This window comes from Ostrea edulis, chromosome 2 (genome assembly GCF_947568905.1).
Source record: "Ostrea edulis chromosome 2, xbOstEdul1.1, whole genome shotgun sequence".
In the NCBI taxonomy this organism is placed as follows: domain Eukaryota; kingdom Metazoa; phylum Mollusca; class Bivalvia; order Ostreida; family Ostreidae; genus Ostrea; species Ostrea edulis.
In genome coordinates, this window is record NC_079165.1 from 105,737,791 (window position 1) to 105,757,389 (window position 19,599).

The window sequence follows — 19,599 nt, forward strand, 5'->3', positions numbered from 1 at the left end:
TATCAACAACTGATGACGTCTCTATATATGGATGAAAGAATTCTCGAATGGGGATTCAAAGCAGCATACAAACAAAACAAAGGAAGAATTTTAACATTAAAATAAAATAGTATATCAATTAAATCTTCACTGTAAATAAATTAGGGGTGAAACTTGTCTTAAGACAGACTTCAATCTGACAAGTATTTAGTAACAACAATTATGAAATATATGTACCTGTCAGTTATTGGCATTTTAGATTAGAAAAGCTTTTAAGAAAATTTCAACAATATCAATTTAAAATTGATATTTAACATAAAGGGGGGGGGGGGGGGGCAAGTAATCGCCTATTACTGAAATATTCTTCAGCAAAAAATATCTCCACTTTCTTTAAAAAATGTTTTTCATATAGGTATATGTATATTTCGAGAATTAAAATCCATTGAATAAAATCAAACACAGAGGAAATGACACTGTTTTTACTCAAAATAAGAGAAACTGAATATTGTGCCTAATGTATATATTTTTTGGATGAGAACTCGTTATTTTCCGTACTTATTCGCTTAAGTCAGTACTTCGTCATTGAGGTCATTAAGAACAAAAAAACCAATCACATGGCGTAATTTGAGTCACGTGAGTGGTCCGTTATAACTTCGGCTATTTCCGCTGCTTTCTGTGACAAGCGTAAAACTTTCATCAACAGCGGCCATTTTGGGTTGGTAATATCCGAATATTCCGTCTGTTCTACGGATAAAATACGACTTAAGAACGACTCTGGACACTCCGAGGTCAAATGAATTTGAAGATGAGATATTGTTGAATGATTTAAGGCGGAAAAAGGTGGACTTTATTCATTTCTAAACAACATGTGAGGTTTTATGTTACTCAAATTTGTCAGCTTTTTGTGATGGACTATCATGGCGAATCGAAATTGGAATTCCAGGGAATAATTATGCGGATAAAAGACAGCAGCATGGCATATATTGCAACAAACCGGATTTATATATTTGCAAAACTTAAATATCTTCATTCTGGATCGTAAGTAGACTTGAAAATATTCTGAATAGTGCCGATTAAAAGTCTTCAGTCTTTGACTTTTGATTCGGCTCATCATGGCCGACCAACTCGATAGTGTGGAGGGTCCTCCAGCGGCGAAGAGGGCTAAGATTGCATCTCCCAAGCCTTCTACGGAGGGTGGAGGTAAGTTATAAACTCTATACGTGTTATTATGAAAATAAACGTAAGGAAATAAATTTTCTCCTCTGTGTATGCGCTACCTTGCATAGAACATAGCCCCTGCTTTGCAATGGCAGATCTTCCTGGGAAGCAATGACATCAGTTATACACAATTATCTCCACTTAAATGTCTTATGAGACTAAGTATTTGACATGGGTGGTAAAAATAGTAGCATATTGAAAATTTGTTGTTATTTTCAGATTTTAACGATTTGCTCATTCATGACATTGTTGATGCACTACCTGATGAACTGATGGGGTCAAGTGACCAAAATGGGATGATGGACTCGCACCATCCCATGCAAGACCCATCGAAACAACATGCTCAACTTACTCAACTACTATCAGGAGCCTCATCAGCATCGAGCATGGCTCCGACAAGTAGTAAAAGTCCGATGCCGAACATGGGAAGTTTAGGAAATATAAACAATGCTGCAAAAAGTCCTAGATCTGCTAATTTGTCATCACCTCCGCATGGTTTAGGGGGTAAAAATGCTGTGTCTCAACATGTTGGGATGGACAGCTTTTCATCAAACAGTGCTGGTTTTTCATCAATGAACTCTGTTGGACCTATGGTATCAAATGCAAATATGATGAACAAAAACATTGGACATAACCCGATTAATAGCATGGGTGTGCAAATGCCAATATCAAACATGGGACAGCAAGCAAATTCTATGATGTCAAATGGTCCACTCTATTCTGCAAGTGGACACAATCAGGGAAGGGGAAATGTGTCGGGAATGGGTCAACAGTTGCCTAGCATGTCTCAGGCGGGTGTAATGGGAGGGATGAACCATCAGCAGATGCATGGACCAAAAAGCATAGGACACCCAGGAATGAGCATGCAGCCACAACAGATGATGAAGGTGCAATATATTGTCCTTTGAGGGTCTATTTAACAATGACATTATTTTAACTAATTTATGTTTCATTCAGAACTTGTATATGAAAATGATGACATGTATTTTTAACTTTGATAATGTCAGTATGAAATAAAATTTTGGTTATGGGTTATAAACAATGATGAAATAAAGAACAAATTTAGTAGAGAGAAAAAATGAATGGTGAGTTAATGTGTTAATCAATGTATAACTGATGATTTGTTTGCTTCTTTTAGCAGCAAAATGGACCTCATGGAGGAAGTTCTTTTGGATTTACTAACACAAATGTTGTTGGACATCCACAGCAAACACCATCTCCAAACTATAATGCTACATCTATCCCCATGTCCCTCCCTATGTCTTTGTCACCAAACTTGACATCAACTGCCATGTCTATGTCACCTATAACAAGTACAGTTAATACAGTAAGTATAAAGTTTACAGAAAAAAAATGTTAAACAAGGGTAGAAGTGTGTTTTGTATACATGTAGTAAAATTAAGAGCTCTAAAAGATTTCTAGGGATGAAGTATAGTTATTATTTATTGAGTTGCTAATTACAGTAAATGTTCTAGCACCAATATTTCACATTCTCATGTACATCAACTTTACAGCAACCACAGATGAATGCTGGCGGAATTGTGACAGGTCCTGCCACAAACATGGGAGTTTTGCCGGTTGGCAATGCCAATTTGTCACCAGGAGCCACAGGAACACAACAGCCACCAACTGCTGATCCTGAGAAGCGAAAACTTATTCAACAACAATTAGTGCTTTTGCTGCATGCCCACAAATGCCAGAGACGACAGCAGTCAAATGGAGAGGTGTGCTCCCTACCTCATTGTAGGACAATGAAGAATGTGCTGAATCACATGACAACTTGCAATGCTGGAAAGTCTTGTCAAGGTAATATTGGATCAAACACAAAATAATTCATTAAACAATTTGTTGTCAGTGGAAGAGGCTTTAGATATGATGTGATGAAACCAATGTGTTTAATCATGAAATGATGAAACCAATGTGTTTAATCATTTAGTCAAGATTGAAGTTTTTTCTGCCGAGAGCAATATATAGATATGTTATTGGTACATGGCATTTCAAGGAAGGGAAAACAAAAATCCCTGAAAATTAAAAGAATTATTGGAAAGCACATTTTATATTGTTGAACCCTGTCGTTTCAATTTCTTATTCTTTATGTAACCAAAAGGTGTTTTAGTCTATCATAGACTGAAATTTAGGAGCAGCTATATATTGTAACCAGGGAGTAGCAAAATTCAGTTAATTTTTTTTTTTTTTTACTGCATTTTAGACATGTCTAAAGGGATCACTTTGTGTGGCATCTTATTTTTTGTCCACCAGTTAAGGTGATTTCCCACTTTTACACAGTCAGATTTTTTTTCCCATCACTTTGTTACGATTGATGGAGTTACTGGCCTTGAGACCATAAACAGAGATTAGACTTAAGTCAAAATTTTCATTACTTATACCTTAAGATTTATTTTGCAAAGATTTTTTTTTTTTTTTTGAAAACTACTGTTATTTTTTAAAAATCAAATGCAAAATATTCTGTCTACATTTAATTTGTTTTTTAAAATTATTTCCACGTTGGATTCGAAATTTAATCTTCAAGTCTATTCTCAGTTTATGGTCTTGATGCTGCATGTTATCAGATGAAAGATTACATATGAATTCCTTAGATACAATTTTAGTCAAACTTTGATTGATTGTTGTTCGGATTGGAAGGATTTTTAAGAAATGAATTTCATTTTTGATATTGCAGCATGAGGGTATGAACTGCAGTGGTTCACGCCAAATTATTTTTTAGCTCACCTGAGTTGAAAGCTCAAGTGAGCTTTTCTGATCGCCTGTTGTCCGTCGTCTGTCTGTAAACTTTTAACATTTTCCGAGTTTTGACTTCTTCTCTAGAACCACTGGGCCAATTTCAACCAAACATGGCAGAAAGCATCCTTGTGTGAAAGGCTCTCTAGTTAGTTAAAATAAAGTGCCATACTCGTTTCAAAGGGGAGATAATCACAAAAATAGGGTGGGTCATTTAAAAATCTTCTGAATAACTAGTGATGTGCAATAGGACCAAAAACCATAATCGATTATCGGTAAAGCCAAATAAAAAAAAAAATTGTGTGGTTCTGGTTGCCCAACCGTCCCTAGTTTTTACCCCGACCCTAAACTATTTCCAAAATCAGTTACCGTATTTTGTTGAATATAATGTACACTTTTTATCAACAGTGATTTTTTTTGGGCTAAAATGCCACCGATATTCGGCTGTTTCCCCTCACTAAAATTCGCTATTTTTTCCCAATTATGTATATATGTTTTCCCCAATTTCAAATCTAGGGAAATTAGGCCATTTAAAAAAAAAGGTTACCGTATATTTCTGACAGAGTAAATACGTTTTTTTTCTTCAGTTTTATTCTCCAAACCACTGCACATGCAAAGGGTTTTGTAATGAATATATGTAAAACAATAGAGGCATCCATATCAGCAGATATGCAGCGAAGTATATAGCTTCCAGCTGCACATTAAGCCATATTGTTTACTATTTATTTTGACCTCCATTTTTGTGGGGTCAGGCTAATAACAGGAAGTGGCCAACAGTATAGGGTTTTACTTACATTCGAAAAATACAAAACAGGAGAGACATTCTGGAAACTTGATTATTAATATAATACTAATATTTACAAGATTATGGGTACAAATGCTGGTGAATTAATAATTTATTATTTTCTTTATGAAATTAGACAATAAGTATTTCTTAGAAAAAGTAAATAATATATATACAAGGTGTGACTTCCAATACATATTTAAAGTAGGGGTCTAGTAGCGCGACGTCATGTCCGGATCGAACTCTGGTATTGGTTCACGTACTATTATTATCAAACGTATTTTTACATTTACCTGGATGTTTTTTAATTTAGAAAATGAATACGATAACACTCAATCACTTATATTTGAGTAGACTATGGCTCCAATCTTCTTTCCATTTTTTGTCATCTAATTCACACATAAAACCAGAGGTACATATTTGTTTAATTGATATACAGGGGTATTACATGTTAAAATTATCTGTAAATTAAACAAAAATTCATGATATGCGATAATGCACTTGTGGAATCAAATAAAACAATTCTGCACTTGTTATATATTTGTTATCTTGTTATATATTTCTTATCTTCTATTATGTGAAAATCATCTTCAAAATGGCTATTTTGGCCAAAAAATGTAAATATAAATTGAGATGCTGTGAAAATATTATGCTGAGAAAGGGCAGATTTTTTAAATGTATTTTAACAAGCATTCATATATGAACATGATATGTGAGTTTGAATGAAAAATCACAAGTCAAATTTTTAAAATATTCATATTAGTGGTGTTGCAGTGCCGTATTTTTGACTGCCGAGGGCCTGTATTGAGTTCAATTTTGTACCACCATTATTAAAAAACATGAAACTGTGTTAAAATTTCACTTTTAATTATTTAGTTAAACATATTTATTTCATATTTGAGGAAAAAAATTGCAGCATCATACCTCAAACAAAATTTTATGGACATATTCTAGGACTTCTTCAATGAATTCTGATATTGCCGTTTGACAAATGGGGGTACACGTAATAAAAATACCATAATTTACTCATTATACTGATAACCCCCCATTTTTTTGTTTTTATCATACCCTCAAATGAACAATCTAAGTATTTAAACTCAAATTTTTGAGAAATCACAAGTAGGTCCAGGACTAGGGACCTACCTTAATGTTAAATAATGATTTATTTTATGATTTTAAATCAGATCTGAAATAAACCTCAAACAAAAAAATTTTATTTGATTATTTTATGCATCTTTACCATTTTAATTTACTATGAATGATTTTTCCCAATTTGAGGAAAATGTCGCTAATTTTTCCCCAATTCAAAAGGAGGGGTGGTAGTTTGAAAAACAAAAACAAAAATCACTGATCAAGATTTTCTTTTATGAGAAGGGGTGCCTAATATATACCACTACACATGGGTTTTTGACCCATTTTCCTTCAAGTGAAGCTTGACTGTAAGTCCATTCATAGCCAATGTATAGATACCGCTAAAATGCTAAGCTGTAAACACTTACTACAGGCCATCTAACATTAGACAGAAAGTAACTTAGAACTAAAGAGTGCTTACATAAACAATAGTGCAAATTTCAGGTTGTTTGAATATACTAAGCGATCACCCTCCTTATTTTTAAAAAAAAGTTGGATAGATTTAAAAACTTGTAAGGGCTTGGTACTCTGGTTGAAATATCATTTCCTACTTTCATGTTCAAAAACATGACATTGGCAAATGCACTGATTTTTTTCTGTACTTATTTATTTACAAGAATTGTCAAAACTAGGGTGATCCCTACCATTTTCATAGGTATATATCACACTATATATATAAATGGTACATGCAAAGAAGTGAAAGTAAAAGAAAATTGTGTTTCCATCTAAAATCTATCATTACAAAAAATAAATTAAAAAAATAAAAGAAAATCCCTACTTACCTACTCTATTTTTCAAGGGAGTGTAACTGGAACCACACATATTTTATTTGGCCTAATAATCGGACACATGTAATCGATTATAATCGGAATTGTCATTTAAGTGTTTTCCCCATAAAATTGATAACAGAATCATTATCGCAATTCACCTTTGAATTAGAACGCTGTACTCGATATAGTATTGCATTGTGTGATGACACAATTGAATGAGACGATTGAACAGTTTGAATGACATGTTTGATGTAATACAACAAAATTTTTCATTGGCCGATTACAGCCCGCCCACTTTCTCGAGCGGATTCAGGTGATCAGATATGATGGACGGACTAGAAAATTATTCAGGGCTTGAAGCTAACTTTTTATTTCACCAGTCCAGCCGGACTGGTGGGGTATAATTTCAACCAGTCCACAGAAAATTTACCAGTCCAACAGATTTTTCCAAATTATTAAAATGAAATTTTACTCAATATGTCTCTGACAATATTGTAACACTTATGTGAGATTTATGTGTATTAATCGGGTTCATCTGATACAGTGGAAACCCGTTATTACGTTCCCCCTTTAATACGTTAGTCCGCATATTACGTTGGAATTTCAAAGCACAAAACCATTTCTTAACAAACCTATATAAAATAGACCTCGTTATTACGTTGTCCTAAGATGCCGGGACTCGGTATTACGTTGTAAAAATTCCGACGAAAACGTAATAAACCCCTAATTATTCAATAGTGATTCTCAAAATAATAAGCCATTCACACCTTGACTGCCTGAGGCAGTCACCACGTAAATTTCCTGATCTGTTTGGGGATTAGAGACGCCTGACTGATCACGCTTCGATAGATCTAGCGACATCAGTACAGGTGAATACCCCGTATCGAAGCCAGTGATAAACAATTAAATGATGTTTATTTAGAAATTGTACTCTATGAAATTTACTTCATTTTTCATATTTTGATAATCAAAGAAATAATTTCTCAACCACCTGCGTGTTCAGCATAGTGTGATTACCTTCGCTATTAAAACTCTATTTACAGACAGCTTTGGTACCAAACATGAAAGACAAGATTTATCGTAGCAATGTTAAAACCGCTTGGGTAACTTCTTGGACATAGGTGACTAAAGGTGTTCAATTAAAAAATTGTCCGTTGTTTGGACATGCAGCTTGGGTGTTCGTAAATCTCGTCCATACATACACAAATCAAACTGTCCTGTGTTATCGGCCGATTCGTGCACGGCATTTACCTCTGTGAATATTCTAAAATCCCCTGATGCGCACGTGATTTTAGTGCCATCATTTAGCGTTGTAAATGAAATCTTCGTGCATCATTATATATTTTTTATGTGGATTGCGCTGAAATTGTTCTCCGTGTTTATCGTTGGTGAGAAAAGTGTTGGGTATCATGTGCGTTTTGTGTCTATAGTTTTGTTGTTTTTTGGATGGGATTTTTTTTATTGCGTTGTGTATTGTGTAATTAGCGAACTTAATAAAAACGATGTTTTGTTATTTATTTTAATACGAATGTTGAATACGAACCGGAACGAGTTATTGAGAGAAATTTACATGAACGCATTGTTTTAAAGTTGAACAAAATGGCGGTCCAAACGAATGCAGAAAAACAACGTTTATCAAAACATCCTTATGAATCCTACACCAGAAATAAAGAAAAGGGATAAGAACATGAAGAATTACGGACATTAAAGATAAGATGTAAATAAAACAAAGTATCATAGTCTTTTAAACAAAGAAACAGTAAAGATATATTCACACACCCCTTCACGGAGTACCAACGGACGATATACAATTTCCAAACGATATTTTTAACGGATTTCACTGGGAACGTTTATTACGTTGCCCCCGGTATTACGTTATTTTATCGTGACAAAATGGAAAACGTAATAACGGGGTTCCACTGTATCTACAAAAGCATGCCAAATGTGTGTATAAGATTTCATAAGTATATTTTCCAAAATGATGCTTTAGAAAATTAACCATTCCCATCAGACTGACTAAAACAAATTTCGGTCAGTCCGCCAGACTTTTAACCAGTCACAGACTGACGGGCATATGTTAATTTCGAGCCCTGTTATTAGCTGGAGAACTGTAGCTTTCTGAAAAAATATTGTGACGGAACAGAGAGCTATAGATCCACCTCTTATAAAAACTTTCGATTTACGGGGCACAAAAAGCTGCGCATGGTTGAGGCCTGATATCTGTGTATTCTTGTGTCGCTGTTTCACAAATTCAATATTTAAAAAATCTTAACATATTTTCCTACTACACTTACATACCTTCAAATATTCATTAAAGCCACACACAACCTGAAAACTCCCAGCTTCAAATGATTTCGTTTGTTGACATAGCCATGTTAGGTAGCCGGTCAATTTGAACTCGGTTGCTATTGGTATCTATTCATAAAATTGGTTGTTAATTACGTATTCGCTCTTCATTTATTATCAACACGAATAATTAATAGAAATTAGAAAATATAGTTTTAGTAAAGGTAAAATAAGCTCTTCATTAACGAAACTGCTGCATAAGCCCATTATGGTCCTTAACACTCGTGTGGCAGAGATGGAGACCGGCCCAGACAAATGAAAGCTACGTTTCCGTGAGTTTAGCTATTTGAATAATTATCATTTAATGGAACTGGGATGTTATATTATTTAAAATATTTGTGGTGTATTAGTTCACATCTAGACACTATTGTGGCAGTATGGAAATGAACCGGAATTTGAATTGACTGGCTACCTAAACATGGCTACGTCAACGAACGAAATCATCAAAAGCTGTGAGTTTTTGGTTATATGGGCTTTAATAAATATTTGAAGGTATGTTTGGACACAAGTATAGTAGGAAAATATCTTAGGGATTTTTTTATATTAAATTTATGAGACAACAACACAAGAATACAACTTTTTCTCTTTCTTCCTTTGAAGTTTTTTTCCATCTGGCTGTCACGTTTTCAAATGCCGACTACTCCCGTATAAGGGAATTTGGGCGAACTTATACATATGGACCAATGAGAGTTTCTGTTGCATTTCGCAATTGTATTACAAACAGATTCAATTGTGTCGTCACTCAACGCAATACTATATCGGCCAAAGCGTTCTAATTCAAAGGTGAATTGCGATAAACGTATGGAAACAACATTTGAATTCTTGTTTGTTTCATTTATTCACAGGTAAATAAATCAAAATTTCAATATATCAAGTAATGGAATTTATTGATAATCTCAATGTATAAAAGATATTTGAGATTTATCTGACTATTGAATGTCGTTGTTACTGTCCTTCATATCTCCCACCATTTTGTTTGCTAATTTTTGATCGGGTTTGGCATAACAGAAAATAAAAATTTTGACAAAGTTCAAGAGATTTCCAGATTTTGTTTGGTCAATGATGTCAGCAACTTTTATTTTGTAATTGATTAATAGCATCATAAGTCTCTGAACGACCGACAATCGATCATCAGTGACAATCGTTTCATCACTATCAATAATCACTGAGCCAAAAGAGCTGAAATTTACATGAAAACTTCCTGACATAGTGCAGATTGAAGTTTGTTAAAATCATGGCCCCAGGGGGTAGGTTGTATGGCTGAAACGATACGCCCCCTGCGCGATACGATACACATTACAATACTTATGCCATGATGTAATACTTTCTATTCTATACGATGCAATTTACAGAAGAACAATTTAATTACCAAGATTCACAATCATGATTTTAAAAGCAAAACGGTGAGGTGTTTGTTTGCTCTGTAATTTGAACTGATAAACTTCCTTATATTTTCGTCAGAATCAAAGCAAACAACTGTCTGAACGTTATTCAACATTATTTTGTCCCTTATGCAGGTAAAGATAATACGTACAAAGCGAGTCTGCTGTATTTTACTGAACCTGTTTGTAATAAAAGTATTGAACCGAAAATTGGGCCAATGAATCAAACATTGAATCCAGCATTTATATTGAACAGTATGGATATTTCTGGGAATCATTTCAGCGCTGGTAGGTGGGGGCCATTGTAGGGGATCAAAGTTTTACATACAAATATATAGGGAAAATCTTTAAAAATCTTTTCAATAACCACTGTGCCAGAAAAGCTCTTTTACATGAAAGCCTCCTGTCATAGTTTAGATTCAAGTTTGGGTTTAGGCCACAATAGGGGATGACAGTTTTCAATGAATTTAATTTTTTTTTGCGGTTTATAAGTGTAAACTGTCCCAAACCAATATATATCATATAACATTTTAAAAAATCAAATTCATTCCTTATAATTTAATTTCAACACTACAAGATGCAAACATTTTTTATTTGATTTCGTAAATAGAAATTGATTGCATTGTGTAAGGATTTGCTTATCAACATACTGACGAAATGTTGCTTATGGAGGAAGTCATCTTGGTTCTTCGCAAATCGAAGCATGTGCTTTATTTATCAAATTTGAAAATGGTGGAGTTTGTAACAAATTTTGATAACAGAAGAGTTCCGATAGTATAGGACGCCTTCTAATGGATTGATTAAATATTACACAGTTTTCATTTTATTACTTTAATATTTATGCTTAAATGCTTTGTACAAAGTAATTGTCAACCAGTAAGTTCTGTATTTTCAATCATAGTACAAATTGTCATGAAGTAGTATATCGGAACTCTTCAGTGTTGAGAAGGTAAAATATGAAATGGTGGCCGTTTGCAATGGCTTCAAAAATAGCCAACTTGAATTACTGTGGGATTTACACCTTGTAAAGGTAAGAAATGCATATTTCATTGTGATAGGGAGTTAATAGGATGTCTGAGGCGAAAAGTTGAAGCGGGCAAGAAATTCAATTTAACCCATTTTAATCTCAACAAGCGGCCAAAGTTCAGGCAAGATTTCCCGAATCACTTTATGTGACACTGGTCTGAGATTCGGAAGAGGCGTCAGTCCAAATATCCAGCCTCGACGAATCTCGCTGAGATTACACTAGTCCATACGGACTAGTGCTATAGAGAGTTTACTAGTCCGACACGTTTTTTACTAGTCTCGGACTTGCGGACATGAGGTAATTTCGAACCCTGCTGTTAATATTTCTCTTTTAGGGTCTTGAAACCCTCTCAAAGGGTTGTCACTAGCAAGTATTGAAGACGAGTCCCGGACTCTTGGTTTATAAGCAGCTTGAGTCCCATGAAAATTTGATCGAGTCCCTTGAAAATTTGATGAGTCCCATGAATATTTAATTCTTTTTGGATTTTAATCCAATCGTAACTACTCGGCTATTTCCGTAACCGCAAATCTTACTAGTTACGGAAAAGGACAAGCGCATGATGGGATTAGTACTCATTCGTGACTTGGTCTTGAACGACTTATTGTCCAAGCCAACAGAATTACTTCCCTGAATCTCCTATCATCACAACAACCCTATTCAATATTAAACAGCATTTTAATCCAATTAGATGTGTACTGGTTTGGTTTGCTGATAATCTGTTAAACCTACCAAAGTTTACAAACTGTACGCTGCTTTCGATTCCAATAAAAATGGCAACCGAAAGATAAATATTTATATTTAAATATAGATCCTGATTTGTATAAAAAAAAAAAAAATAGATAAAAGATAAATAACTGCCAGTGGCAAAATGTTTTTCGCTTTGCATCTTTTCTAATTATCTTTTTTGATAATTGACTGACGCTAAACAAGCAAGTCGAATAGGGACACTGTGAACTCGATGATATTATCTCGGTTCACTAGAGCATAACTTAGACACAATATCAGTAAAATTATGATTTTTTTTACTCGGAATCCGAGACGTGTCCGCGGGACTTGCCATATCAGACAAACTTGCAACCTTAATGAATTTTTTGCGTCGAGAACACAGATTCTTGCGTTAGTGACAACCCTGTCTCAATAAATTGCCACATTGTTTATACGTGCCTAGTCTAGGTCACACATATGCTTGACGTAACTTGTGCTTAGCATCTGCTTTGCTCTCGACACAAATAATCTTGGTTAGTATAATGATATATTGATAAAGAAAGTACGTGTTCTGGGAGAAAGTTTGGTCGCCATGTGGGCGAGGTGATTTTTGATATCTAATCGCCCACAGCAAATATTACTAGCGTTTGCGAATGGGTGAGTGTTTATCCACAACCCTGTCTTACTTGTGAAGTAATCCATATCCAACTACAAAGCATTGAATATCCTCTATATAATATAATTCACAGTTGTAACCTCTTGGGCCACAGTTATTGTATCTTTTGGTTTACAAATCCACACACCCAATTTTTTCAAGCTTTTGAAATTAAGAATAATGGATTTATTCACCTGTGTTGTTTATTTTTCTGGAAAATTTATTCCCAATCATCAGAGTTTTAACATTTATAATGCAACTGGGTCCAATACATGCATTTAAAACATCTCCTTGATTCATACATTTCAGTGACTAATAACAGGAATATGTGTTAAACATGGCGGTTAGTACATCTTTTTTTTTAAAAGTACCTTTAAGATGTTTTGGAGATAGTACATTATCCCAAAAACTTTCATCTGGGGGGCGAAAGAGGGGCAAGCTGTAGGTAAACAATACTTGTGTAGTAGAAAGCTACCAAAAGTCCACAATGCTTTAAAAGTAAACAAAAAATGGTTATTGATTTTCTATTTGAGTAAACATTGTTCCAATACTGTGGAGATATAAAGTGTGTAATACTGTTGGTGTGTTTTTTCCTTGACATTCTGGATTAAAAGAAGTTTAAATTTATTTTTATTTGTCACCACCCAATGGACAGTTTGATTGGAAAAAAATCAGTAAACCTAACAATAAAATAACTTTGGCCTTACATTTTGAAGAGTAAATTAGGAAAACCTGGCTATTCACTGATTGACCTTTGACTGACCCCGCAAAGGGGAATAATTAGAATTAGTGTTTGATAGGTGTATTAAAGTGAAAAAGAATTTTGGACTACCAAGTTTTCAGTTGGACAAGTGCAAGTTTGCATTTACTTACTCTAAGGGTAAATGAGATCAAAAGTCCTTTTCTAAGAGAATTTAAAAAGTGAAGGTATCTTATTCTTGAAGCAGGGGCAGGTTACTCTGATTTAAATGTATAGTAATACTCCGTTGCAGTGAATTTCTGGGGTCACATTGATTTACTTGCTCTATTATATCCATAATTTTCTGTATCAGTGTAACATTATTTTTACAGGTTATGACAAATTCAATGTGAAAAAGGCAAATATGTGAATTTAAATCTGTTTAAGGAATAGAGTTCATAATTACCATGAAGAACAATAAAAAACATTTGCAAGTACTAACATTGTTTTATATATAAGTGCAAAATTTCACTGTTTAGGACATGATTGATAGAAATTATAGAAATGTTTAGTTTGGTTTTTTCAAGTGTACTTCAACTTTGAAGCAAATGAAAACCTGTGTGCTTCAGCAGCTAACATAGTCTTCATACAGTATTTGGTTGAAATAAACATTGGTTTTGTTTGGCAAGTTTCATGAATTGAAAATTAACTGCCTTGGCTAGAGTGTAATTACATGTGTAGACATTTCAAGTATGGTTTACCTGCCATTTGTAAAAACACATGGAGATGTATGTCAATGTTTTAATTGGTTAACCCTGAAAATTCACCCAACTGGCTTGATTATGTGGGGTAGAATTTCTAATATGTAAAAGGTGTTTCTAGTATGTAAAATATTAGTGCTGAGAGATGTCCAATGCTTAAAATGACAATAGAAATAATCCAAAAATATGTCAAATGAATTGCGTGTAAATCAAAATGACAAAATCAAAGTTACCTCTCTGCGCTCCTGTCCTTGCATCAAATACCACATGGTAACTCTTTCCTTCATTGATAAATGAAACAGGTTATTTTTAGTTAACTTATTTACAATATTTATGTCAACCCCTCCCACTTCATGCCACGTGCACAACAGATTTTTACTGGTGCACCAAGACAAAAACACGTTTGTTTTATTTAAAACCTTGCTTAATTCAGGAAAAGTCTTTGGGAAAGTGGGATAATTTTCGATGAAAATTCACCCAGAAATGTAAATAACACCTCATAATAACAAGTAAAATTCTTCTAAGCTCTGTCTGCTTCTTGCTGCCATCAACAATTGTCAATTGAAGTCTGTGCACTACGTCTTTTACACCTTCAAATCTCAGAATGCAATATATATTGGTGGAAAATGCAAAAAAACAAAAACAAAACAAAGATTTCAGATGAAATCAATGACCACGTAAGATTAAGAAAATTATGATAATGCATTATATTTATTTTTAAAAAATGGAAATGTTTTTGTAAAATGACTTACTTGCATTATTTTTTTTTAAGAACTTGTTTTCATTATGCCCCTGAGTGGTAAAATGCTATTTTCAGTACTACTGCCCATGGCTAGCACCATTGCAGGGCTGAAAGTAGACTTTGGGACAAGGTTGCCAAATGACACCTGTTTTTAAGGGGCATGGACACAATTTGAGCTGAAAGTTTTCAAATTTTATTTTGTTTAGAATTCTTAACTAAGGTATTTGTCAATTTTAGGTCACCTTCAGATATCAACATATTTGCAGATTTGTTTAATAGAAAATGCTTTTGACACTTGTTAATTTTTCTTATTCATCTTTCTTTGGCTCCTCTGTGTGAACATATTGCACAATCATTGCTTATTTTCTTTTGCTGAAATGTCTAACCCTGTATCATTCATAATACTACAATATTTCATGTTCCTTGTTTGTTTTTAAGAGACACCAGATATGCCCAATTTTTGATATTTCATTTTCCTCTTTCGATTTGCAGATTTATTGGCTTTGTCATAACGGAGTTAAGAGACTTGAAATTTTCTAATATTAATAAGATAATATCACCTTTTTCAAAAGATATTAATAAAATAATAGCACTTCCTATGGCATATACCAATTTGAGATTACTTGAGAAGATTTTCATGAAACTTTAAGGTAATGCTCGGATAAGGTAGAGGTGATCCAGTTCCATTTTCAGATTTATGGGTTTTACCATTACGGAGTTATGAGACTTTGGATATTTTTTTTTTAATTTAAATATTTCTAGTTGATGTATAAGTAAAGCAGCATGAAATACATGTGTTGGTGGTGCTTTTGTTAAAACAAGCCAAACTCCCATGGATCTGGAATTTCCATGTGTTTCTTATCACCACTGGACAAAATTTATCGTAGTCTCATAGAACCTGACAGTGTCTGAGATCTTAATTCTGTTGTGTATAGATGTACCCAGACTAGTTTGGGATTGCTAATGTTATTTTTAAACTTCCCAATTTCATGGACCAATCGAGTGCATTTCTGAACTGAATTTATTTCTCATCACAATTACACAATTGTATACAGAGATTTAGTACATATATTTTATATAAAAGTGATGGTAATATATCACTAAATGTTTTATGGCATGCATGAGTATGGAGATAGGCAACATATGCAATTTTAGATTCGAGTAGTCATTGGGTCGGGGAGCATAGTTTATTAATATTTCTTATAAAGGAACACAATTTTCTTAGAAAGTATTACTTGTTTGAATTCATTATATTTTTAAAAGTGATGATGTTTTTGAAACATATTTGTTTTGGTGATAAACATTGTTTTCTTATATCAATCAGAGATTTGCAATTAAACATGTAGTGGAATTCATCACCAATTTGAATCTCTTAAGAATGGTTGGCAAGGGAAATTGTTTATCTTTATTTTGAGTCACATTATTTTATTGCTTTTTGTGAGAGTTTGTGTTTAAAAGGAAAATTCCTGAATATTCTTTACCATATTGATGCCATCTCTGCTTGATGTGGTTCAGTTTTTAAGAGTTGCTCAGTGATTTTCAAGAGCTATGGAGAATTTAGAAGTCAACTGTGTGCTAGACTTTAACCCAATTTCTTTTTTTGTTGTTGAGAAAAGTGACCATGAAAATATAGCAATGACAAAATAGACTATATGGGCAGAGGAAGGCACCATATAATGACAGACAGTTTTATTGACATCATGTGACGACCTCAATTACAAAGTTTTATTTACACCATGCTTACATTATAATATATAAATACAGACTAATACTGTACATCTATTTTAACAGCTTGGAATTCTGACAGAAATGAAAGTAGATATAAGAAATAAACTTCATTTTTGAAACTGCGTAAGAGTATGAATTGCAACGCTTCACCCCAGCTTTTCATGAAGCTATATGCCATGTTTCATAAAGTATGTTGGAGTGAAGCATCGCAGTTCATACTCTCATGTATTTTCAAAAATGAAATGCATTTCTTAAATGATACTGTTATTATACATCAGATTTTGTTGGATATGAAGGATTTGACAAAACGAACACCTCAAAAACTCTTTAGATGTATACCTTGTTTTATGTAGTAGTAAGTAAAAGGCCAATGACTATTGGAGCAAAGTTATTTCCCAGTTTGTGTTTGGCATTAGGGTAGATGATAAATACGTTGTGAAAATGCCATTGAGAATTTTACTTTAAAGTGATTTTTTTTTTTCAGTTGCCCATTGTGCATCATCCCGGCAAATAATTACACACTGGAAGAACTGTACCAGAAATGACTGTCCTGTGTGTTTGCCACTTAAACATGCCCAGAAAACGGACAGAACTGCAGGACAGAATCCACCTAATCCCAGTGGTAAGGAACAATATGGTCACATCATCGTTGTTGTGTGATGTCGTTTTGTACAGACTAGATTTAATACGTACTACCAGAGAAGGATAATGTATTTTGTGATACCTTTTGTATTGAAACATGAAAAAGATTAGGGATGCAACCATGTAACCAAATCATTAGTTGAAATATGAAATGTGACATACTGCAATACATATTGCGATACTGTCTCAGTGTATCATACATAGTGGTACACCTCAGCTGTGTCTTTACACTCAACAAAAGATGATGCATGCGTCATCCATATCATTGTGTATCTAGATACAGTGGCCTCTATTGATACATGATCTTTTGTATTCTAAGAAAAAACATCACTTAATTTCTCCAGAATTGTTGAAATAATTATTTTGTCCCACACATCAGATGATTTGTGAGGTCAATATCTTAAGACATAAAACAACAGTGGCATATACTGTCTGCTACCCGATTAGCTGAAATTTTTTAACTTGTATCACGAGTACATCAAATCAATTTATGGATATTTTTGTCTCCGACCTAATAGGGAGTAAACACACAACTGGCAAAACATAGGATTTAGATGTCATTGTCAGATCATATAATTTTGTAGTGACCACAGTGCAGCCGAGTCAGATGAACCCGATAGCTGGAGTCGGTGCAGCAACTAACCGAGTAGGAGCAGCGGCTGCCACTGGTACCACCAGTACCCAGCCCTCTCATGGTCTGACTGATAGTCAGATGAAGAGAGCCTATGCTGCCTTAGGTTTACCATTTAATCAACCCAGTACAACAGCAGTCAGACCCACTGGTGGACTAAATGATGGTAAGTCAAATTTTCAATTTATCAGTCAGTGATTTTTTAAGGCCCATTTTGGGTCCGAATTTCGGTCCTTTCCCCTCCTAAAAATTGCCAATTTTTTCCCAATTTAGCTTGCATTTTTCCCAATAATTAAATTATGAAAAGAAAACGTATTTGAAAAAAATAAACATTCAATGTGAATTATATACATAAGACTTTACAAAGAGTTATGGGAATGATGATTTGGATAAAATAGGGTAAAATTTTAGGAAGGTTAATGAAAATTAGATGTGTAAAATAAAGATAATATAATGTTTGATATGATTTTAAACCTTATTTACGATAAAATTGAATTTTCCCAATTTGACTAAACTGTCAACAGTAAAAAATGTAGAAAAATCACTGTCATTGTAACCATGCATACATTATAGTTCTCCTTGAGAAAAGATAATGGATTTATTGTACATAACCTATTTTCCTTAATCTTTCAGCTTCTGGAATGAATGCTAATAGTACTGGTAATCCTCAAAATAATTTATTGGCTGGGTTCACAAATCCACCTGGCATGGATCAACCGAAGCAGATTGCTGCTAACACCAACAGTGGTTCAAAGGAATGGCATCAGAGTGTGACCCAGGACCTCAGAAATCACCTTGTTCATAAACTGTAAGTTGAATTTAAAGTGTTACCATACCTACATGTAAATGCATGAAAAAAAGAGAAATGATAACTTGATTCTTTTCTCAACAGAGTTCAGGCAATATTTCCTACTCCTGACCCAGCAGCTCTGAAAGATAAGAGAATGAATAATTTAGTTGCCTATGCCAGGAAAGTGGAAGGGGACATGTATGATACAGCTAACAGTCGGGTAAGAGATCATTTAATGAATATGACATGTATTTTCACAGGGTTTTACAAATAACTTTTTCATGAAGTGAAGCACAAAAGAAAAGAAAAAAAAACAAACAAATTGACTGCATGTCTTTACAGGAGGAATACTATCATTTACTGGCTGAGAAAATTTATAAAATTCAGAAAGAGTTGGAGGAGAAACGATTATACAGAATTCAGCAGGGGACAGGGGGAGCAACCAACATGACAGGAGCAAGGCAGAGACTGAGTAAGTCTTGATGAGGGAACAGAATTATGTTTAAGCAGCATTTTTGTCAATGGGACATTAAGAAAACATTCTGCAAAGGGGGGGGGGGGGGGGGGGGGTTGATCTGAAGTTTGGAAATTTTCCTTGCAAGTGTTTTCTTTAAACAAAATCAAAATATGGAATATCTTTTAAACAGATGGACCTTTGAGTTCTTTGTTGCCCCAAGCAGCTGGGAATGATCCCTATGGTTTGCCTCCACCTACTCCTCTGCCTGACATGAGAGGTCCCAGTCCTCGACAACCTCTCAACAGTACACCTGGAATTCGTCCTGGAATTGACAATTCTCAAAACTACCAAAATGTAAGTTGGGTGTATGCCAATTTATAAAGTCTATGACTGTAATTTAGGTATGCTGTTTTCTGTAGTTTTTACTGTCATT

The 19,599-nt window shown here is 34.1% G+C and overlaps 1 protein-coding gene across 4 annotated transcripts in view; it reads left to right on the plus strand.

Annotated features, from left to right (window-relative positions):
• The first annotated feature begins 637 nt into the window (after nt 1-637).
• LOC125679251 (CREB-binding protein-like) overlaps nt 638-19,599 on the plus strand; it is a 30,789-nt gene continuing 11,827 nt past the window's right edge. For 2 of the 4 annotated variants that reach the window (XM_048918331.2, XM_056155934.1), the window contains exons 1-10: nt 644-1,179; nt 1,417-2,084; nt 2,336-2,524; nt 2,712-3,003; nt 17,131-17,268; nt 17,873-18,085; nt 18,553-18,727; nt 18,812-18,929; nt 19,097-19,181; nt 19,357-19,520. In XM_048918331.2, coding sequence (XP_048774288.1) covers nt 1,092-1,179; nt 1,417-2,084; nt 2,336-2,524; nt 2,712-3,003; nt 17,131-17,268; nt 17,873-18,085; nt 18,553-18,727; nt 18,812-18,929; nt 19,097-19,181; nt 19,357-19,520 — 2,130 coding nt within the window. In that variant the 5' untranslated portion in view covers nt 644-1,091. Of the gene's footprint in view, nt 1,180-1,416; nt 2,085-2,335; nt 2,525-2,711; nt 3,004-17,130; nt 17,269-17,872; nt 18,086-18,552; nt 18,728-18,811; nt 18,930-19,051; nt 19,182-19,356; nt 19,521-19,599 lie in introns of all 4 variants that reach the window. The other 2 variants (XM_048918329.2, XM_048918330.2) reach the window with 2 other exon arrangements.